The sequence below is a fragment of the Scyliorhinus torazame genome, chromosome 5, assembly GCF_047496885.1.
Source record: "Scyliorhinus torazame isolate Kashiwa2021f chromosome 5, sScyTor2.1, whole genome shotgun sequence".
Taxonomy (NCBI): Eukaryota; Metazoa; Chordata; class Chondrichthyes; order Carcharhiniformes; family Scyliorhinidae; genus Scyliorhinus; species Scyliorhinus torazame.
This window is the reverse complement of record NC_092711.1, coordinates 1,572,129-1,595,129: the sequence shown is the minus strand read 5'-3', so window position 1 is coordinate 1,595,129 and position 23,001 is coordinate 1,572,129. Positions and strand designations below refer to the sequence as shown.

The window sequence follows — 23,001 nt, the reverse complement described above, 5'->3', positions numbered from 1 at the left end:
ATTATAGAGAATACAGTCCCTGTGTATCTTATAGAGAATAACAGTCCCTGTGTATATTATAGAGAATAACAGCCCTTGTGTATATTACAGAGAATAACAGCCGCTGTGTTTTTCTAGAGAATAATAGTCTGTGTGTATATTATAGAGAATACAGTCCCTGGGTATATTACAGAGAATAACAGTCTCTGGGTATATTGTAGAGAATAACAGTCTGTGTATATTATAGAGAATAACAGCCCCTGTGTATACTATGAAGAATAACAGTCTCCGTGTATATTATAGAGAATAACAGTCCCTGTGTATATTATAGAGAATAACAGGCCATGTGTATATCATAGAGAATAACAGTCCCTGTGTATATTCCAGAGAATAACAAACCCTGTGTATATTATAGAGAATGACAGCCGCTGTGTATATTATAGAGAATAACAGCCCCTGTGTATATTATAGAGAATAACAGCCCCTGTGTATATTCTAGAGAATAACAGCCCCTGTGTATATTATAGAGAATAACAGTCCCTGTGCATATTATAGAGAATAACAAACCGTGTATATTATAGAGAATAACAGTCTCTGTGTATATTATAGAGAATAACAGTCTCTGTGTATGTCATAGAGAATAACAGTCCCGGTGTATATTATAGAGAATAAGTGCCCCTATGTATATTATAGAGAATAACAGACCCTGTGTATATTATAAAGTTTAAACTAGTATGGCAGGGGGGTGGGCAGGGGAGCAATAGGTCAGAAGGTGAGAGCATTGAGGGAGTACTAGGGAATAGGGACAGTGTGGCTCTGAGGCAGAGCAGACGGGGAGAAGTTGCTGAACACAGCGGGTCTGGTGGCCTGAAGTGCATATGTTTTAATGCAAGGAGCATTACGGGTAAGGCAGATGAACTTAGAGCTTGGATTACTACTTGGAACTATGATGTTGTTGCCATTACAGAGACCTGGTTGAGGGAAGGGCAGGATTGGCAGCTAAACGTTCCAGGATTTAGATGTTTCAGGCGGGATAGAGGGGGATGTAAAAGGGGAGGCGGAGTTGCGCTACTTGTTCAGGAGAGTATCACAGCTATACAGCGAGAGGACACCTCAGAGGGCAGTGAGGCTATATAGGTAGAGATCAGGAATAAGAAGGGTGCAGTCACAATGTTGGGGGTATACTACAGGCCTCCCAACAGCCAGCGGGAGATAGAGGAGCAGATAGGTGGACAGATTTTGGAAAAGAGTAAAAACAACAGGGTTGTGGTGATGGGAGACTTCAACTTCCCCAATATTGACTGGGACTCACTTAGTGCCAGGGGCTTAGACGGGGCAGAGTTTGTAAGGAGCATCCAGGAGGGCTTCTTAAAACAATATGTAAACAGTCCAACTAGGGAAGGGGCGGTACTGGACCTGGTATTGGGGAATGAGCCCGGCCAGGTGGTAGATGTTTCAGTAGGGGAGCATTTCGGTAACAGTGACCACAATTCAGTAAGTTTTAAAGTACTGGTGGACAAGGATAAGAGTGGTCCGAGGATGAATGTGCTAAATTGGGGGAAGGCTAATTATAACAATATTAGGCGGGAACTGAAGAACATAGATTGGGGGCGGATGTTTGAGGGCAAATCAACATCTGACATGTGGGAGGCTTTCAAGTGTCAGTTGAAAGGAATACAGGACAGGCATGTTCCTGTGAGGAAGAAAGATAAATACGGCAATTTTCGGGAACCTTGGATGACGAGTGATATTGTAGGCCTCGTCAAAAAGAAAAAGGAGGCATTTGTCAGGGCTAAAAGGCTGGGAACAGACGAAGCCTGTGTGGCATATAAGGAAAGTAGGAAGGAACTTAAGCAAGGAGTCAGGAGGGCTAGAAGGGGTCATGAAAAGTCATTGGCAAATAGGGTTAAGGAAAATCCCAAGGCTTTTTACACTTACATAAAAAGCAAGAGGGTAGCCAGGGAAAGGGTTGGCCCACTGAAGGATAGGCAAGGGAATCGATGTGTGGAGCCAGAGGAAATGGGCGAGGTACTAAATGAATACTTTGCATCAGTATTCACCAAAGAGAAGGAATTGGTAGATGTTGAGTCTGGAGAAGGGGGTGTAGATAGCCTGGGTCACATTGTGATCCAAAAAGACGAGGTGTTGGGTGTCTTAAAAAATATTAAGGTAGATAAGTCCCCAGGGCCGGATGGGATCTACCCCAGAATACTGAAGGAGGCTGGAGAGGAAATTGCTGAGGCCTTGACAGAAATCTTTGGATCCTCGCTGTCTTCAGGGGATGTCCCGGAGGACTGGAGAATAGCCAATGTTGTTCCTCTGTTTAAGAAGGGTGGCAGGGATAATCCCGGGAACTACAGGCCGGTGAGCCTTACTTCAGTGGTAGGGAAATTACTGGAGAGAATTCTTCGAGACAGGATCTACTCCCATTTGGAAGCAAATGGACGTATTAGTGAGAGGCAGCATGGTTTTGTGAAGGGAAGGTCGTGTCTCACTAACTTGATAGAGTTTTTCGAGGAGGTCACTAAGATGATTGATGCAGGTAGGGCAGTAGATGTTGTCTATATGGACTTCAGTAAGGCCTTTGACAAGGTCCCTCATGGTAGACTAGTACAAAAGGTGAAGTCACACGGGATCAGGGGTGAACTGGCAAGGTGGATACAGAACTGGCTAGGCCATAGAAGGCAGAGGGTAGCAATGGAGGGATGCTTTTCTAATTGGAGGGCTGTGACCAGTGGTGTTCCACAGGGATCAGTGCTGGGACCTTTGCTCTTTGTAGTATATATAAATGATTTGGAGGAAAATGTAACTGGTCTGATTAGTAAGTTTGCAGACGACACAAAGGTTGGTGGAATTGCGGATAGCGATGAGGACTGTCTGAGGATACAGCAGGATTTAGATTGTCTGGAGACTTGGGCGGAGAGATGGCAGATGGAGTTTAACCTGGACAAATGTGAGGTAATGCATTTTGGAAGGGCTAATGCAGGTAGGGAATATACAGTGAATGGTAGAACCCTCAAGAGTATTGAAAGTCAAAGAGATCTAGGAGTACAGGTCCACAGATCACTGAAAGGGGCTACACAGGTGGAGAAGGTAGTCAAGAAGGCATACGGCATGCTTGCCTTCATTGGCCGGGGCATTGAGTATAAGAATTGGCAAGTCATGTTGCAGCTGTATAGAACCTTAGTTAGGCCACACTTGGAGTATAGTGTTCAATTCTGGTCGCCACACTACCAGAAGGATGTGGAGGCTTTAGAGAGGGTGCAGAAGAGATTTACCAGAATGTTGCCTGGTATGGAGGGCATAAGCTATGAGGAGCGATTGAATAAACTCGGTTTGTTCTCACTGGAACGAAGGAGGTTGAGGGGCGACCTGATAGAGGTATACAAAATTATGAGGGGCATAGACAGAGTGGATAGTCAGAGGCTTTTCCCCAGGGTAGAGGGGTCAATTACTAAGGGGCATAGGTTTAAGGTGAGAGGGGCAAAGTTTAGAGTAGATGTACGAGGCAAGTTTTTTACGCAGAGGGTAGTGGGTGCCTGGAACTCACTACCGGAGGAGGTAGTGGAGGCAGGGACGATGGGGACATTTAAGGGGCATCTTGACAAATATATGAATAGGATGGGAATAGAAGGATACGGACCCAGGAAGTGTAGAAGATTGTAGTTTAGTCGGGCAGTATGGTCGGCACGGGCTTGGAGGGCCGAAGGGCCTGTTCCTGTGCTGTACACTTCTTTGTAAAAAAAAATAACAGTCTCTGTATATTATAGAGATTAACAGCCTCTATGTATATTACAGAGAATAACAGCCTCTGTGTATATTAGAGAGGCTAACAGCCTCAGTGTATATTATAGAGAATAGCAGTCTCTGTGTATATTATAGAGCATAATAGCCGCTGTGTATATTATAGAGAACAGTCCTTGTGTATATTATAGAGAATAACAGCCGCTGTGTATATTATAGAGAATAACAGTCCTTGTGTATATTATAGAGAATAACAGCCGCTGTGTATATTATAGAGAATAACAGTCCTTGTGTATATTATAGAGAATAACAGTCCCTGTGTATATTATAAAGAATAACAGTCCTTGTGTATATAATAGAGAATAACACCTGCTGTGAATATTATAGGGAATAACAGTCCCTGTGTATATTACAGAGAATAACAGTCCCGGTGTATATCATAGAGAATAACAGTCCCTGTGTTTATCATAGAGAATAACAGTCTCTTTGTATATTATAGAGAATAACAGTCTCTGTGTATATTATAGTGAAGAACAGTCCCGTTGTATATTATAGAGAATAACAGCCCCTATGTATATTATCGGGAATAACAGTCTCTGTGTATATTATAGAGAATAACAGTCTCTGTGTATATTATAGAGAATAACAGTCTCTGTGTATATTATAGAGATAACAGTCCTTGTGTATATTATAGAGACTAACAGTCCCTGTGTACATTATAGAGAATAACAGTCCCTGTGTGTATTATGGAGAATAACAGCCCCTGTGTCTTTTATAGAGAATAACAGCCTTTGTATATATTATAGAGAATAACATTCCCTGTGTATATTATAGAGAGTAGCAGCCCCTGTGTATATTATAGAGAATAACAGTCTCTGTGTATATTATAGAGAATAACAGTCTGTGTATATTAGAGAGAATAACAGTCCCTGTGTATATTATAGAGAATAACTGTCTGTGTATATTATAGAGAATAATAGTCCATGTGTATATTGTAGAGTATAACTGCCCCTGTGTATATTATAGAGAATAACAGACCCTGTGTATATTATAGAGAATAACAGTCCCTGTGTATATTATAGAGAATAACAGCCCCTGTGTATATTATAGAGAATAACAGTCCCTGTGTATATTATAGAGAATAACAGCCCCTGTGTATATTATAGAGAATAACAGTCTCTGTGTATATTATAGAGAATAACAGACCCTGTGTATATTATAGAGAATAACAGACCCTGTGTATATTATAGAGAATAACAGTCCCTGTGTATATTATAGAGAATAACAGTCCCTGTGTATATTATAGAGAATAACAGTCCCTGTGTATATTATAGAGAATAACAGCCCCTGTGTATATTATAGAGAATAACAGTCTCTGTGTATATTATAGAGAATAACAGTCCCTGTGTATATTATAGAGAATAACAGTCCCTGTGTATATTATAGAGAATAACAGTCCCTGTGTATATTATAGAGAATAACAGCCCCTGTGTATATTATAGAGAATAATAGTCTCTGTGTATATTATAGAGAATAACAGACCCTGTGTATATTATAGAGAATAACAGACCCTGTGTATATTATAGAGAATAACAGACCCTGTGTATATTATAGAGAATAACAGTCCCTGTGTATATTATAGAGAATAACAGTCCCTGTGTATATTATAGAGAATAACAGCCCCTGTGTATATTATAGAGAATAACAGACCCTGTGTATATTATAGGGAATAACAGTCCCGGTGTATATTATAGCGAATAACAGTCCCTGTGTATATTATAGAGAATAACAGTCCATGTGTATATTATAGAGAATAACAGTCCCTGTGTATATTATAGAGAATAACAGTCTCTGTGTATATTATAGAGAATAACAGTCCCTGTGTATATGATAGAGAATAACAGCCCCTGTGTCTTTTATAGAGAATAACAGCCTTTGTATATATTATAGAGAATAACATTCCCTGTGTATATTATAGAGAGTAGCAGCCCCTGTGTATATTATAGAGAATAACAGTCTCTGTGTATATTATAGAGAATAACAGTCCCTGTGTATATTATAGAGAATAACAGTCCCTGTGTATATTATAGAGAATAACAGTCCCTGTGTATATTATAGAGAATAACAGCCCCTGTGTATATTATAGAGAATAACAGTCTCTGTGTATATTATAGAGAATAACAGTCCCTGTGTATATTATAGAGAATAACAGTCCCTGTCAATATTATAGAGAATAACAGTCCCTGTGTATATTATAGAGAATAACAGCCCCTGTGTATATTATAGAGAATAATAGTCTCTGTGTATATTATAGAGAATAACAGACCCTGTGTATATTATAGAGAATAACAGACCCTGTGTATATTATAGAGAATAACAGACCCTGTGTATATTATAGAGAATAACAGACCCTGTGTATATTATAGAGAATAACAGTCCCTGTGTATATTATAGAGAATAACAGTCCCTGTGTATATTATAGAGAATAACAGTCCCTGTGTATATTATAGAGAATAACAGACCCTGTGTATATTATAGAGAATAACAGCCCCTATGTATATTATAGAGAATAACAGCCCCTGTGTATATTATAGAGAATAACAGACCCTGTGTATATTATAGAGAATAACAGACCCTGTGTATATTATAGAGAATAACAGACCCTGTGTATATTATAGAGAATAACAGTCCCTGTGTATATTATAGAGAATAACAGTCCCTGTGTATATTATAGAGAATAACAGCCCCTGTGTATATTATAGAGAATAACAGTCCCTGTGTATATTATAGAGAATAACAGTCCCTGTGTATATTATAGAGAATAACAGTCCCTGTGTATATTATAGAGAATAACAGTCCCTGTGTATATTATAGAGAATAACAGACCCTGTGTATATTATAGAGAATAACAGCCCCTATGTATATTATAGAGAATAACAGCCCCTGTGTATATTATAGAGAATAACAGCCCCTGTGTATATTATAGAGAATAACAGCCCCTGTGTATATTATAGAGAATAACAGCCCCTGTGTATATTATAGAGAATAACAGCCCCTGTGTATAATATAGAGAATAACAGTCCCTGTGTATATTATAGAGAATAACAGTCCCTGTGTATATTATAGAGAATAACAGTCCCTGTGTATATTATAGAGAATAACAGACCCTGTGTATATTATAGAGAATAACAGCCCCTCTGTATATTATAGAGAATAACAGCCCCTGTGTATATTATAGAGAATAACAGCCCCTGTGTATATTATAGAGAATAACAGCCCCTGTGTATATTATAGAGAATAACAGCCCCTGTGTATATTATAGAGAATAACAGCCCCTGTGTATATTATAGAGAATAACAGCCCCTGTGTATATTATAGAGAATAACAGCCCCTGTGTATAATATAGAGAATAACAGTCCCTGTGTATATTATAGAGAATAACAGTCCCTGTGTATATTATAGAGAATAACAGTCCCTGTGTATATTATAGAGAATAACAGACCCTGTGTATATTATAGAGAATAACAGCCCCTATGTATATTATAGAGAATAACAGCCCCTGTGTATATTATAGAGAATAACAGCCCCTGTGTATATTATAGAGAATAACAGCCCCTGTGTATATTATAGAGAATAACAGCCCCTGTGTATATTATAGAGAATAACAGCCCCTGTGTATATTATAGAGAATAACAGACCCTGTGTATATTGTAGAGTATATCGGTCTCTCTCTGTTACTGACCATCCCCATGTACATACCATGTTTTCTGTGGAAGGGCCGTCATTGTGCCCCTGACAATTTGCTGTTCCTGTCTCCTGGGTCTCCAGCGGTGTGTGGGGTAGGGTCACGATTTCCAGAGGGCCCTTTATGTCTTCCGGGGAGCCGGGCACCTCCTCCGGCGAGGGGGTGGCGTCCCGGGCCTGCTCGCCCGCCCTCGCCAGCCTCCGCACGTCCACCTGCAGCCCCCGCAGTATCCGCTGGTTGGCGCGGGCGATGGCCAGGGCCTCCTGGGCGGCCGTGGCCGCCGTCTGCAGCCGCTGGTAGATGAGGTGCAGGAGCTGGTCCGTGCCGCTGACTGCCACCCCCTCGCCCCCCACCGTGACGGTGGCGGGGGGTGGGTTGTCCCCCCGAGGCGGGGCGGCACCGCTGCCCGCCGCGGGGGGCGTGAAGAGAATGGTGGCGCTGAAGGACATCTGGCGGGCAGGGAGGAGGGCGGGCGGGCGACGTCACCGAGGAGGAGGCATCAAGCTGTCGCTGTCTGTGCCCATCGGGCTCTTCGTTGAGGCCGCGAGCGGCTCCTGTTTCTTGCTGGCTGCCCGGCCCGCTCAATCGCCCCAGCACCGCCTCAGGGACCTCTTCGATTCTCCCGCGCGGCCGAGGACCTGCAACAGATGGAGAAGGCAGTTAACCGAGCGGGCCATGCCATTCCTCCCACCAGCATTGACCTCAAAATGGCTCCCGGCGCGAGCGAGCCCACATTCTCTGAAGGCTGTTCTCCCGAACCGCTTCCCCTGCGATGGAACCTATTGGTGACTGTCCCATATCGACGGCCCCCTTTCCCATCCCCAGGTGCTGGACCCGGGCGAGGACATCGGCTCCGCACAGGCTCAATTCACATCTATTTCCAATTAAGCGGCAATTTAGCGTGGCCGCAACACACATCATCTGGGTTGTGGGGGAGAGACACACGCAGATACGGGGAGACTGTGTAAACTCCACACGGACAGTGACCCAGGGCTGGGATCGAACCCCGTGAGGCCACCGTGCTGCCCCTGCAGAAAGTGGCCCAGTGCCCCCTTTCTCCTCCAGCCGCTCCCCCTCTCTCTCCCCCCAGCCCCTCCCCCTTCCTCCCCCAGCCCCTCCCCCTCTCTCTCCCCCCAGCCCCTCCCCCTCTCTCTCCCCCCAGCCCCTCCCCCTCTCTCTCCCCCAGCCCCTCCCCCTCTCTCTCCCCCAGCCCCTCCCCCTCTCTCTCCCCCAGCCCCTCCCCCTCTCTCTCCCCCAGCCCCTCCCCCTCTCTCTCCCCCAGCCCCTCCCCCTCTCTCTCCCCCCAGCCCCTCCCCCTCTCTCTCCCCAGCCCCTCCCCCTCTCTCTCCCCCCAGCCCCTCCCCCTCTCTCCCCCAGCCCCTCCCCCTCTCTCTCCCCCAGCCCCTCCCCCTCTCTCTCCCCCAGCCCCTCCCCCTCTCTCTCTCCTCACGCCCCTCCCCCTTTCTCCTCCAGCCGCTCCCCCTCTCTCTCCTCCAGCCCCTCCCTCACTCTCTCTCTCCTCCAGCCCCTCCCTCACTCTCTCTCTCCCCCCAGCCCCTCCCTCTCACTCCTCATGCCCCTCCCCCTTTCTCCTCCAGCCACTCCCTCTCTCCTCCAGCCCCTCCCTCTCACTCCTCATGCCCCTCCCCCTCTCTCCCCCCAGCCCCTCCCCCTCTCTCCTCCAGCCCCTCCCTCTCACTCCTCATGCCCCTCCCCCTTTCTCCTCCAGCCGCTCCCCCTCTCTCCTCCAGCCCCTCCCTCTCACTCCTCATGCCCCTCCCCTTTTCTCTTCCAGCCCCTCCCTCTTACTCCTCACGCCCCTCCCCCTCTCTCTCCTCCAGCCCCTCCCTCTTACTCCTCACGCCCCTCCCCCTCTCTCTCCTCCAGCCCCTCCCTCTTACTCCTCACGCCCCTCCCCTTCTCTCTTTTCCAGCCCCTCCCTCTTACTCCTCACGCCCCTCCCCTTCTCTCTCTTCCAGCCCCTCCCCTTGTCTCTCCTCCAGCCCCTCCCCCTCTCCCCCTCCAGCCCCTCCCCCTTCTCCAGCCCCTCCCCCAGCCCCTCCCCCTCTAGGCCCTTTCCCTCCTCCAGCCCCTCCCCCTCCTCCTACCCCTCCCCCTCCCCAGCCCCTCCCCCTTCCGTCCCCCCTCCTCCTCCTCCAGCCCCTCCCTCACTCTCTCTCTCCTCCAGCCCCTCCCTCACTCTCTCTCTCTCCTCACGCCCCTCCCCCTTTCTCTTCCAGCCGCTCCCCCTCTCTCTCCCCCAGCCCCTCCCTCTCTCTCCTCATGCCCCTCCCCCTTTCTCCTCCAGCCACTCCCTCTCTCCTCCAGCCCCTCCCTCTTACTCCTCACACCCCTCCCCCTCTCTCTCCTCCAGCCCCTCCCTCTTACTCCTCACGCCCCTCCCCCTCTCTCTCCTCCAGCCCCTCCCTCTTACTCCTCACGCCCCTCCCCCTCTCTCTCCTCCAGCCCCTCCCTCTCACTCTCCTCACGCCCCTCCCCCTTTGTCCTCCAGCCACTCCCTCTCTCCTCCAGCCACTCCCTCTCTCTCCTCCAGCTACTCCCTCTCTCCTCCAGCTACTCCCTCTCTCCTCCAGCACCTCCCTCCTCCAGCCCCTCCCCCTCTCACTCCTCCATCCCCTCCCCCTCACACCTCAATCCCCCTCTCTCTCCTCCAGCCCCTCCCTCTCACTCTCTCTCCTCCAGCCCCTCCCCCTCACACCTCAATCCCCCTCTCTCTCCTCCAGCCCCTCCCTCTCACTCTCTCTCCTCCAGCCCCTCCCTCTCACTCTCTCTCCTCCAGCCCCTCCCTCTCACTCTCCTCACGCCCCTCCCCCTTTGTCCTCCAGCCACTCCCTCTCTCTCCTCCAGCCACTCCCTCTCTCTCCTCCAGCCACTCCCTCTCTCCTCCAGCACCTCCCTCCTCCAGCCCCTCCCCCTCTCACTCCTCCATCCCCTCCCCCTCTCCAGCCCCTCCCCCTCACACCTCAATCCCCCTCTCCAGCCCCTCCCCGTCACACCTCAATCCCCCTCTCCAGCCCTTCCCCCTTTTTCCTCCAGCCCCACCCCCCCATCTCCTCCAGCCCCTCCCCTTCTCGCTCATCCAGCCCCGCCCCCTCTTCCAGTCCCTCCCCCTCTCCCCCTCCAGCCCCTCCCCCTCCTCCAGCCGCTCCCCTTTTCCTCCAGCCGCTCCCCCTTTCTCCACCAGCCCTGCCCCCTTTCCTCCAGCCCCTCCCCCTCCACCAGCCCATCCCCTCTATCTCTTCCAGCCCCTCCCCGTCTCTCTCTTCCAGCCCCTCCTCTTGTCTCTCCTCCAGCCCCTCCCCCTCCAGCCCCTCCCCCTCCAGCCCCTCCCCCTCTCCCCCCTCCAGCCCCTCCCCCCCAGCCCCTCCCCCTCTAGGCCCTCCCCCCTCTAGGCCCTTTCCCTCCTCCAACCCCTCCCCCTCCTCCAACCCCTCCCCCTCCTCCAACCCCTCCCCCTCCTCCAACCCCTCCCCTCCTCCAACCCCTCCCCTCCTCCAACCCCTCCCCCTCCTCCAACCCCTCCCCCTCCTCCAACCCCTCCCCCTCCCCAGCCCCTCCCCCTCCTCCAACCCCTCCCCCTCCCCAGCCCCTCCCCCTCCTCCAACCCCTTCCCCTCCCCAGCCCCTCCCCCAACCCCTCCCCCTCCTCCAACCCCTCCCCCTCCCCCAACCCCTCCCCCAACCCCTCCCCCTCCTCCAACCCCTCCCCCTCCCCAGCCCCTCCCCCAACCCCTCCCCCAACCCCTCCCCCTCCCCAGCCCCTCCCCCAACCCCTCCCCCTCCTCCAACCCCTCCCCCTCCCCAGCCCCTCCCGCTTCCGCCCCCCCTCCTCCTCCTCCAGCCCCTCCCTCACTCTCTCTCTCCTCCAGCCCCTCCCTCTCACTCTCCTGATGCCCCTCCCCCTTTCTCATCCAGCCACTCCCTCTCCCTCTCCCCCAGCCCCTCCCTCTCACTCTCCTCATGCCCCTCCCCCTTTCTCCTCCAGCCACTCCCTCTCTCTCCTCGAGCTACTCCCGCTCTCCTCCAGCTACTCCCTCTCTCCTCCAGCACCTCCCTCCTCCAGCCCCTCCCCCTCACTCCTCCATCACCTCCCCCTCTCCAGCCCCTCCCCCTCACACCTCAATCCCCCTCTCTCTCCTCCAGCCCCTCCCTCTCACTCTCTCTCCTCCAGCCCCTCCCTCTCTCTCCTCACGCCCCTCCCCCTTTGTCCTCCAGCCACACTCTCTCTCTCCTCCAGCCCCTCCCTCTCTCCTCCAGCCCCTCCCTCTCACTCTGCTCACGCCCCTCCCCCTTTGTCCTCCAGCCACTCCCTCTCTCTCCTCCAGCCCCTCCCTTATTCCTCACACCCCTCCCCCTCTCTCTCCTCCAGCCCCTCCCTCTCTCTCCTCCAGCCACTCCCTCTCTCTCCTCCAGCCCCTCCCTCTTACTCCTCACGCCCCTCCCCCTCTCTCTCCTCCAACCCCTCCCTCTTACTCCTCACGCCCCTCACCCCCTCTCTCCTCCAGCCCCTCCCCCTCTCTCTCTTCCAGCCCCTCCCTCTTACTCCTCACGCCCTTCCCCCTCTCTCTCCTCCAGCCCCTCCCCCTCTCTCTCCTCCAGCCCCTCCCCCTCCTCCAGCTCCTCCCCCTCTCTCTCCTCCAGCCCCTCCCCCTCTCTCTCCTCCAGCCCCTCCCCCTCTCTCTCCTCCAGCTCCTCCCCCTCTCTCTCCTCCAGCCCCTCCCTCTTACTCCTCACGCCCTTCCCCCTCTCTCTCCTCCAGCCCCTCCCCCTCTCTCTCCTCCAGCCCCTCCCTTACTCCTCACGCCCCTCCCCCTCTCTCTCCTCCAGCCCCTCCCTCTTACTCCTCACGCCCTTCCCCCTCTCTCTCCTCCAGCCCCTCCCCCTCTCTCTCCTCACGCCCCTCCCCCTCTCTCTCCTCCAGCCCCTCCCCCTCTCTCTCCTCCAGCCCCTCCCCCTCTCTCTCCTCACGCCCCTCCCTCTCACTCTCCTCACGCCCCTCCCCCTTTGTCCTCCAGCCCCTCCCCCTCTCTCCAGCCGCGCTCTCCTCCGGCCCCGCCCCCTCAGTTTGAAGGCAAACGGCCAGGCGCGAGGCCGTGTTTCCCGGATGTGGGCGGGGCCGGGGCCTGGTACACGGAGAGTCAGCCTGAGGGAGGGGACGGCAGTGGGTACACACCCGGGATATACCCCGGCCGTGATGGGGGGGGGGGGAGGGAAGGGGCGGCCCCGGGGTCCTCCACGCTCAATAAAAAATTAATATCAACAATTGAGTTTTTATGTATCCCCCCTCCCCACCCCTCACACACGCCGCCATTCCCTCAGCCCCGTGTACCCACCAGTTCCAGCTCCGTGTGCACCGCCGCCACTCGGCCCCGTGTACACGGGCCCCCCCCCGAACTCCCGCCCCCCGCCCGCCCCTATTGGCCGCCCAACCTGTCCGTCAGCGCCATCACCCCCTCCATTGGTTCCCCCGCCTGTCCGTCACCCTCTCGATGGCCGCCATTGGTGTGCTCTTCCGTCTTTTACCCCCGCCCCCTCCGCTCCATTGGTCGCCTGAGCTGTCTGTCAGCCTCCCCACGTTGTAATTGGCCCGCTCAGCTGTCTGTCCAGCAGTCCCCCCACCACCATTGGTCGCCTCCTCCTTTAGTTCGTCCCGCCGCTCCTTCTCGGGTACCGCCCTTCCGGCACTCTGCCGATCCCCATTGGCCGGCTCTCCTGTCCATCAGCTTGCCGCCCGCTGCCATTGGCCCCCCCTCTTCATTCCGGCCGTCCTTTCCTCGTCTCTGGCACCGCCCTTCCGGCACGGTACCGCTCTCCATTGGCTAGTTCAGCTGTCCGTCACCCTCCCGCCCGCTCCGATTGGGCGCTCCACCTATACGTCCCGCCGCCCTCCTTTGGCGGCCGCATGTCAGTCAGCCTGTCACCCTCCCCCATTGGCCCTTTCACCTGCCACTCAGCTATTCCCTCACTTCCGTTCCGAGCTGGCCCCATTGTGACGCGTTCACGCCAAACCCGCCCCCTCCTTTCCTCTCCCGATTGGTCATCGCCGCCGTCACTCATGTGCCCTCTGGCCAATCGGTGTGCCCGCACCCCCTCCTGCCTCCGCCCATGTAGGTGCCTCGAGTCAGAGGGCGGGTTCTTGCTGGAGGGGCCGAATGGCCTCCTTCTGCACCCTGGAGGTGTTCGGTGAGGTCCCAGGGGGCCTAGATTTAGGGGGGGATTGGAGGAAAATGTTTTTTGAAGAGGGTGGGCCTGGAATTCGCTGTCTCACAGGGCAGGAGAGGCAGGAACTCTCACAACAATTGACAAGTGTTTGGATGAGCACCCGAAACGTACAACGGCTCCGGAGCCAATGGGGTTAAGAATGGACGGGTGCCCGGTGGCCGGCGCAGACCAGATGGGCCGAAGGGCCTCACTCTGTGCCGTTCTAAACGCCAGAACGCTCCCCATCTGCAACCTCCTTCCCTTGCGCCCTCCCCGGGGTAACGTTTCTTAGCCCTCCCTCTCGGGCAAGTCTCTCCTTCCTTGGGTCAGGGGTAGACCATCGAGGACGGAATTTAACCCTGAACATTTTGGAAGGACTAATGTGACTAGGAAATATTCAGAGCATAGAACATACAGTGCAGAAGGAGGCCATTCGGCCCATCGAGTTTGCACCGACCTACTTAAGCCCTCACTTCCACCCTATCCCCGTAACCCAATAACCCCATCCTAACCTTTTTTGGTCACTTAAGGGCAATTTATCACGGCAAATCCGCCTAACCGGCACATCTTTGGACTGTGGGAGGAAACCGGAGCACCCAGAGGAAACCCACGCAGACACGGGGAGGACGTGCAGACTCCACACAGTGTCCCAGCAGGGATTCAATGAATGGCCCGACACTGGGAAGTTCCGAGGAACCAAGGGAACTTGGTGTGTTTGCCCACAGAGCTCCCATGGCAGGTTGATGGAAAAAGTGAAGTCGCATGGGGTTCAGGGTGTACTAGCTGGATGGATAAAGAACTGGCTGGGCAAGAGGAGACAGAGAGTAGTGGTGGAAGGGAAGGGAGTGTCTCAAAATGGAGAAGGGTGACTAGTGGTGTCCCACAGGGATCCGTGCTGGGACCACTGTTGTTTGTGATAGACATAAATGATCTGGACGAAGGTATAGGTGGTCTGATTAGCAAGTTTGCAGATGATACTAAGATTGGTGGAGTTGCAGATAGCGAGGAGGACTGTCAGAGAATACAGCAGAATATAGATAGATTGGAGAGTTGGGCAGAGAAATGGCAGATGGAGTTCAATCCAGGCAAATGCGAAGTGATGCATTTTGAAAGATCCAATTCAAGAGCGGACTATACGGTCAATGGGAGAGTCCTGGGGAAAATTGATGTACAGAGAGATCTGGGAGTTCAGGTCCACTGTACCCTGAAGGTGGCAACGCAGGTCAAGAGTGGTCAAGAAGGCATACAGCATGCTTGCCTTCATCGGACGGGGTATTGAGTACAAGAGTCGGCAGGTCATGTTACAGTTGTGTAGGACTTTGGTTAGGCCACATTTGGAATACTGCGTGCAGTTCTGGTCGCCACATTACCAGAAGGATGTGGATGCTTTAGAGAGGGTGCAGAGGAGGTTCACCAGGATGTTGCCTGGTATGGAGGGTGCTAGCTATGGAGAGAGGTTGAGTAGATTAGGATTGTTTTCGTTGGAAAGACGGAGGTTGAGGGGGATCCTGATTGAGGTCTACAAAATTGAGATGTATGGACAGGGTGGATAGCAACAAGCTTTTTCGAACAGTGGGGGTGTCAATTAGAAGGGGTCAAGATTTCAAGGTGAGAGGGGGAAAGTTTAAGGGAGATAAACAAACAAAGAACAGAGAAAAGTACAGCACAGGAACAGGCCCTTCGGCCCTCCAAGCCCGTGCCGACCATGCTGCCCGACTAAACTACAATCTTCTACACTTCCTGGGTCCGTATCCCTCTATTCCCATCCTATTCATGTATTTGTCAAGATGCCCCTTAAATGTCACTATCGTCCCTGCTTCCACTACCTCCTCCGGCAGCGAGTTCCAGGCACCCACTACCCTCTGTGTAAAAAAAACTTGCCTCGTACATCTACTCTAAATCTTGCCCTCTCACCTTAAACCTATGCCCCCTAGTAATTGACCCCTCTACCCTGGGGAAAAGCCTCTGACTATCCACTCTGTCTATGCCCCTCATAATTTTGTCGACCTCTATCAGGTCGCCCCTCAACCTCCGTCGTTCCAGTGAGAACAAACCGAGTTTATTCAACCGCTCCTCATAGCTAATGCCCTCCATACCAGGCAACATCCTGGTAAATCTCTTCTGCACCCTCTCTAAAGCCTCCACATACTTCTGGTAGTGTGGCGACCAGAATTGAACACTATACTCCAAATGTGGCCTAACTAAGGTTCTATACAGCTGCAACATGACTTGCCAATTCTTATACTCAATGCCCCGACCAATGAAGGCAAGCTTGCCTAATGCCTTCTTGACTACCTTCTCCACCTGTGTCGCCCCTTTCAATGACCTGTGGACCTGTACACCTCTCTGACTGTCAATACTCTTGAGGATTCTACCATTCACTGTATATTCCCTACCTGCATTAGACCTTCCAAAATGCATTACCTCACATTTGTCCGGATTAAACTCCATCTGCCATCTCTCCGCCCAAGTCTCCAAATGATCTAAATCCTGCTGTATCCTCTGACAGTCCTCATCGCTATCCGCAATTCCACCAACCTTTGTGTCGTCTGCAAACTTACTAATCAGACCAGTTACATTTTCCTCCAAATCATTTATATATACTACAAATAGCAACGGTCCCTGTACTGATCTCTGTGGAACACCACTGGTCACAGCCGTCCAATTAGAAAAGCATCCTTCCATTGCTACTCTCTCCCTTCTATGGCCTAGCCAGTTCTGTATCCATCTTGCCAGCTCCCCCTGATCCCGTGTGACTTCACCTTTTGTACTAGTCTACCATGAGGGACCTTGTCAAAGGCCTTACTGATACGCAAGATGTGCGTGGAAAGTTTTTTTACGCAGAGGGTGGTGGGTGCCTGGAACGCTTTGCCAGCGGAGGTGGTCGAGGCGGGCACGATAGCGTCATTTAAGATGCATCGAGACAGATATATGAATGGGCGGGGAACAGAGGGAAGTAGATCCTTGGAAAATAGGGGACAGGTTTAGATCGAGGATCTGGATCGACGCAGGCTGGGAGGGCCGAAGGGCCTGTTCTGTGCTGTACTGTTCTTATAGTTTAACTTTGGGGAGGCCACAGCTGGAGTGCCGTGTTCAATTCTCGTCGCCACATTATAGGAAGGATGTGATTGCGCTGGAGGGGGCTGCAGAGGAGATTCACCGGGATGTTGCCTGGGATGGAGCGTTTCGGCGACGGGGAGAGGCTGGGTAGGCTGGGGTCGTTTTCGCTGGAGGAGAGAGGACTGAGGGGGCGACCTGATCGAGGTGGACGAGATTACGAGGGAACAGCTGTTCCCCTTAGTTGAAGGGTCAGTTACGAAGGGGGACAAGTTGAAGGTGAAGGGCGGGAGGTTTTGGGGGGGGGGGTTGTGGGAAACCTATTTACCCAGACGGCGGTGAGGGTCTGGAACACACTACCCCCCCCCCCCCCCCCCAGGCAGAGACCAGTTACCTCACATCCTGTTAGAAAGTACCTGGGTGAGCGCTCGGCAACGTCTTAACGTTCAAGGCTGTGGACCAAGTGTTGGCAAATGGGATTAGATTGGCAGGTTTGGGGTTTATCACGCATCCGTGCAGACTCGATGGGTCGAATAGCCTTTTCTGCACTGTATTTTTTGTCATTCTATAAATCTTCAGCCCCCCCCCCTCAATTTTTATTTTATGTAAATTCAGAGCACCCCAATTATTTTTATTTCCAATTAAGGGGCAATTTAGCGCGGCCAATCCACCTAACCTGCACATCTTTGGGTTGTGGGGGGGGGGGGGGGGGGGCGCGAAACCCACGCAGACACGGGGAGAATGTGCAAACTCCACACGGTCAGACCCCATTTGGGGTATTGTGAGCAGTTTTGGGCCCCGTATCTAAGGAAGGATGTGCTGGCCTTGGAAAGGGTCCAGCGGAGGTTCACAAGAACGATCCCTGGAATGAAGAGCTTGTCGTATGAGGAACGGTTGAGGACTCTGGGTCTGTACTCGTTGTAGTTTAGAAGGATGAGGGGGGATCTTATTGAAACTTACAGGATACGGTGAGGCCCGGATAGAGTGGATGTGGAGAGGATGTTTCCACTTGTAGGAAAAACTAGAAGCAGAGGACACCATCTCAGACTAAAGGGATGATCCTTTACAACAGAGATGAGGAGGGATTTCTTCAGCCAGAGGGTGGTGAATCGGTGGAACTCTTTGCCGCATAAGGCTGTGGGGGCCAAATCACTGAGTGTCTCTAAGACAGAGATAGATAGGTTCTTGATTAATAAGGGGATCAGGGGTTATGGGGAGAAGGCAGGAGAATGGGGATGAGAAAATATCAGCCATGATTGAATGGCGGAGCAGACTCGATGGGCTGAGTGGCCTAATTCTGCTCCTACGTCTAGTGGAGTGACCCAGGGCCGGGAATCGAACCCCGGGTCCTCAGCGCCGCAGTCCCAGTGCTAACCACTGCTCCACGCGCCGCCCGTTGTGGAATGTGGGCCCTTGAAGAGACAGTCGAGAGTCAACACATTGCTGTGGCTCTGGAGTCACGTGTAGGCCAGACCGGGTAAGGATAGATTGTTCCCCACAGTCGGCAATGGTTTCACCCATGGCCCCTAAATTACTCATCCAGTGACAATACCACTATGCCTCCTGACTATTCCCGCCACACTGATCCTTTGCCGATGTTTCAAAGATGAAACATCGCAAGTCAATTACCTGTTCTGAAACAATAACTGCAGCAGGCACCAATCAATCAAGTCCCTCTGGAATATACAGCCAGCAAGGCATTTCAAGCGCGAGAGAGAGAGAGGAGGAGGAAGTGAAATTGGCAACACTGTAATGGTACTATCTGTCGGAGCTGTGTACTGCATCTTTCTCGAGAAGTACTGCACCCGATCTGTAAAGTGACCCCCCGCCCCCCCTGAAGAAAAAATGCGAGCCGAGATCGAACGTGGAAGTCTTCCCCGGACGACAGGACCAAGGGGAAAGGTTCGGCGGAACGGCCGCAAGGTTCAATCACCGCATTGAGCCCAATGAACGGAGAGCCCACCCCCGTCTCCTCTTATCCCATTTGAAGCATATCCTCTCGCTCTGCTGTCTGTGCAGGTGGGCCCCAAGCTGCAGGAGTGCCGTGGAGATTTTCTTTTATTCAATATATAAGAAGCTCCGTAAGTAACCTGCTTGGTTCTCGAATGGCAAAACAGTTATTCTCTACAAACCCGGCACAAATATTACATAGAACAGACAGTGCAGGAGGCGGCCATTCGGCCCATTGAGGCTGCACCGACCCACATTAAGCCCTCACTTCCACCCTATCCCCGTAACCCCTCCTAATCTTTTTGGACACGAAGGGGCGATTCATCACGGCCAATCCACCTAACCTGCACGTCTTTGGACTGTGGGAGGAAACCGGAGCACCCGGGGGAAACCCACGCAGACACGGGGAGGATGTGCAGACTCCGCACAGACAGTGACCCAGCGGGGAATCGAACCTGGGACCCCTGGCGCTGTGAAGCCACAGTGCTAACCACTGTGCTACCGTGCTGCCCCCAGTGGGGCACTTACAGAAGTGGTACAGCCCGGTGGCACAGTGGTTAGCACCATCGTCTCACATCGCCAGGGTCCATAAGACCATAAGACATAGGAGCGGAAGTAAGGCCATTCGGCCCATCGAGTCCACTCCACCATTCAATCATGCTGATTTCAACTCCATTTACCCGCTCTCTCTCCATAGCCCTTAATTCCTCGAGAAATCAAGAATTTATCAACTTCTGTCTTCAAGACACTCAACGTCCCGGCCTCCACCGCCCTCTGTGGCAATGAATTCCACAGACCCTACACTCTCTGGCTGAAGAAATTTCTCCTCATCTCTGTTCTAAAGTGACTCCCTTTTATTCTAAGGCTGTGCCCCCGGGTCCTAGTCTCCCCTGCTAATGGAAACAACTTCCCTACGTCCACCCTATCTAAGCCATTCATTATCTTGTAAGTTTCTATTAGATCTCCCCTCAACTCCAATGAATATAATCCCAGGATCCTCAGACGTTCATCGTATGTTAGGCCTACCATTCCTGGGATCATCCGTGTGAATCTCCGCTGGACCCGCTCCAGTGCCAGTATGTCCTTCCTGAGGTGTGGGGCCCAAAATTGCTCACAGTATTCACAATGGGGCCTAACTAATGCTTTATAAAGCTTCAGAAGTACATCCCTGCTTTTATATTCCAAGCCTCTTGAGATGAATGACAACATTGCATTTGCTTTCTTAATTACGGACTCAACCTGCAAGTTTACCTTTGGAGAATCCTGGACTAGGACTCCCAAGTCCCTTTGCACTTCAGCATTATGAATTTTGTCACCGTTTAGAAAATAGTCCATGCCTCTATTCTTTTTTCCAAAGTGCAAGACCTCGCACTTGCCCACGTTGAATTTCATCAGCCATTTCTTGGACCACTCTCCTAAACTGTCTAAATCTTTCTGCAGCCTCCCCACCTCCTCCATACTACCTGCCCCTCCACCTATCTTTGTATCATCGGCAAACTTAGCCAGAATGCCCCCAGTCCCGTCATCTAGATCGTTAATATATAAAGAGAACAGCTGTGGCCCCAACACTGAACCCTGCGGGACACCACTCGTCACCGGTCGCCATTCCGAAAAATAACCTTTTATCCCAACTCTCTGCCTTCTGCCTGACAGCCAATCGTCAATCCATGTTAGTACCTTGCCTCGAATACCATGGGCCCTTATTTTACTCAGCAGTCTCCCGTGAGGTACCTTATCAAAGGCCTTTTGGAAGTCAAGATAGATAACATCCATTGGCTCTCCTTGGTCTAACCCATTTATTATCTCTTCAAAGAACTCTAACAGGTTTGTCAGGCACGACCTCCCCTTACTAAATCCATGCTGACTTGTCCTAATCCGACCCTGCCTTCCAAGAATTTAGAAATCTCATCCTTAACAAGGATTCTAGAATCTTGCCAACAACCGAGGTTAGGCTAATTGGCCTATAATTTTCCATCTTTTTCCTTGTTCCCTTCTTGAACAGGGGGGTTACAACAGCGATTTTCCGATCCTCTGGGACTTTCCCTGACTCCAGTGACTTTTGAAAGATCATAACTAACGCCTCCACTGTTTCTTCAGCTATCTCCTTTAGAACTCGAGGATGTAGCCCATCTGGGCCCGGAGATTTATCAATTTTTAGACCTCTTAGTTTCTCTAGCACTTTCTCCTTCGTGATGGCTACCATATTCAACTCTGCCCCCTGACTCTCCGGAATTGTTGGGATATTACTCATGTCTTCTACTGTGAAGACTGACGCAAAGTACTTATTTAGTTCCTCAGCTATTTCCTTGTCTCCCGTCACAAAATTACCAGCGTCATTTTGGAGCGGCCCAATGTCAACTTTTGCCTCCCGTTTGTTTTTAATGTATTTAAAGAAACTTTTACTATCATTCCTAATGTTACTGGCTAGCCTACCTTCATATTTGATCCTCTCTTTCCTCATTTCTCTCTTTGTTATCCTCTGTTTGTTTTTGTAGCCTTCCCAATCTTCTGACTTCCCACTACTCTTTGCCACATTATAGGCTTTCTCTTTTGCTTTGATGCATTCCCTGACTTCCTTTGTCAGCCATGGCTGCCTAATCCCCCCTCTGATAACCTTTCTTTTCTTTGGGATGAACCTCTGTACTGTGTCCTCAATTACTCCCAGAAACTCCTGCCATTGCTGTTCTACTGTCTTTCCCACTAGGCTCTGCTCCCAGTCGATTTTCGTCAGTTCCTCCCTCATGCCCCTGTAGTTACCTTTATTTAACTGTAACACCTTTACCTCTGATTCTACCTTCTTTCTTTCAAATTAGAGATTGAATTCGACCATATTATGATCACTGCCTCCTAAGTGCTCCCTTACTTTAAGATCTTTAATCAAGTCTGGCTCATTACATAACACTAAGTCCAGAATGGCCTGTTCCCTCGTGGGCTCCATCACAAGCTGTTCCAAAAAGCCCTTCTGTAAACATTCAATGAATTCCCTTTCCTTGGGTCCACTGGCAGCATTATTTACCCAGTCCACCTGCATATTGAAGTCCCCCATGATCGCTGTGACCTTGCCTTTCTGACATGCACTTTCTATTTCGTGGTGCATTTTGTGCCCCCGGTCCTGACAACTGTTAGGAGGCCTGTACATAACTCCCATGATGGTTTTTTTGCCTTTGTGATTCCTCAACTCTACCCACACAGACTCCACATCATCTGACCCTATGTCGTTTAGTGCTATTGATTTAATTTCATTCCTAATTAACAAGGCAACCCCACCCCCTCTGCCCACCTCCCTGTCTTTTCGATAGGTTGTGAATCCCTGGATGTTTAAATGCCAGTCCTGAACCCCCTGCAACCATGTCTCTGTGATGCCTACCACATCATACCTGCCAGTCACAATCTGGGCCACAAGCTCATCGACCTTGTTCCGTACACTGCGCGCATTTAAATATAGCACCTTTAATTCTCTATTGACCGTCCCTTTTTGTTTTCTTAGTGTGGTGGACCTTGTCATATTTTGTGGGATGGGGACTATCGTAACCTCTCCTGAGTTTTGTCTTTCCGTGCTTTTTGGTATTCCTAAGCAGCTACGCGTCCCACTGATTACTTCACCTCTTGGTTCCCTGACTTTCCCTTCCCCCCCAATCTTTAGTTTAAAGTCCTATTGACCACCCTATTTACTCTTTTCGCCAGAACACTGGTCCCAGCTCGGTTCAGGTGGAGACCACCCCAACGGTATAGGTCCCCCCCCTGTCCCAAAACTGATGCCAGTGTCCCATAAAAAGGAACCCCTCTTTCCCACACCACTCTTTCAGCCACGTGTTAACTTCCCTTATTCTTGCCTCCCGGGTTCCGGGTTCGATTCCCGGCTCGGGTCACTGTCCGTGCGGAGTCTGCACCTTCTCCCCGGGTCTGCGTGGGTTTCCTCCGGGTGTTCCGGTTTCCTCCCACGAGCCCAGATACACGGGCCTGTTGGGTGGATTGGCCAGAATCAGTTGCCTCTCAGTGCCCGCAGGTTGTTTGGGGGGGGGGGGGGGGGCATAGCGGGGTGCGTTTGCAGAGGGTCGGTGAAGACTCGATGGGCCGAATGGTTGTCTCCTGCCATGTAGGGATTCAATGATCCTTCAAATTCTTTTTTGAATGAACCCTCTTATGTATGGACCAGCAGGAGGTGGGAAAATAGGGATCATCTGCTGCCCCCCACCCCCCCCCCCCCCCCCACCCCCCACCACCACCAACCGTCTGCTTCGTGAGTCCCAGGCCAGACAATGCTCTGTACAGGGCACAACATAAGGACCAGACACAAGCAGGGAG

General features: G+C 51.2%; 1 protein-coding gene across 2 annotated transcripts in view; it reads right to left on the bottom strand.

Annotated features, from left to right (window-relative positions):
* The window catches only part of LOC140418133 (uncharacterized protein C14orf93 homolog), a 94,304-nt gene extending 81,366 nt beyond the window's left edge, over positions 1–12,938 (bottom strand). The window contains exons 1-2 of one of the 2 annotated variants that reach the window (XM_072501548.1): positions 12,919–12,938; positions 7,483–8,106 (exon numbers count right to left, since the gene is read on the bottom strand). In XM_072501548.1, coding sequence (XP_072357649.1) covers positions 7,483–7,917 — 435 coding nt within the window. In that variant the 5' untranslated portion in view covers positions 7,918–8,106; positions 12,919–12,938. Of the gene's footprint in view, positions 1–7,482; positions 8,107–12,821; positions 12,884–12,918 lie in introns of those variants that run through there. The other variant, XM_072501547.1, reaches the window with a different exon arrangement.
* Positions 12,939–23,001: the final 10,063 nt, after the last annotated feature.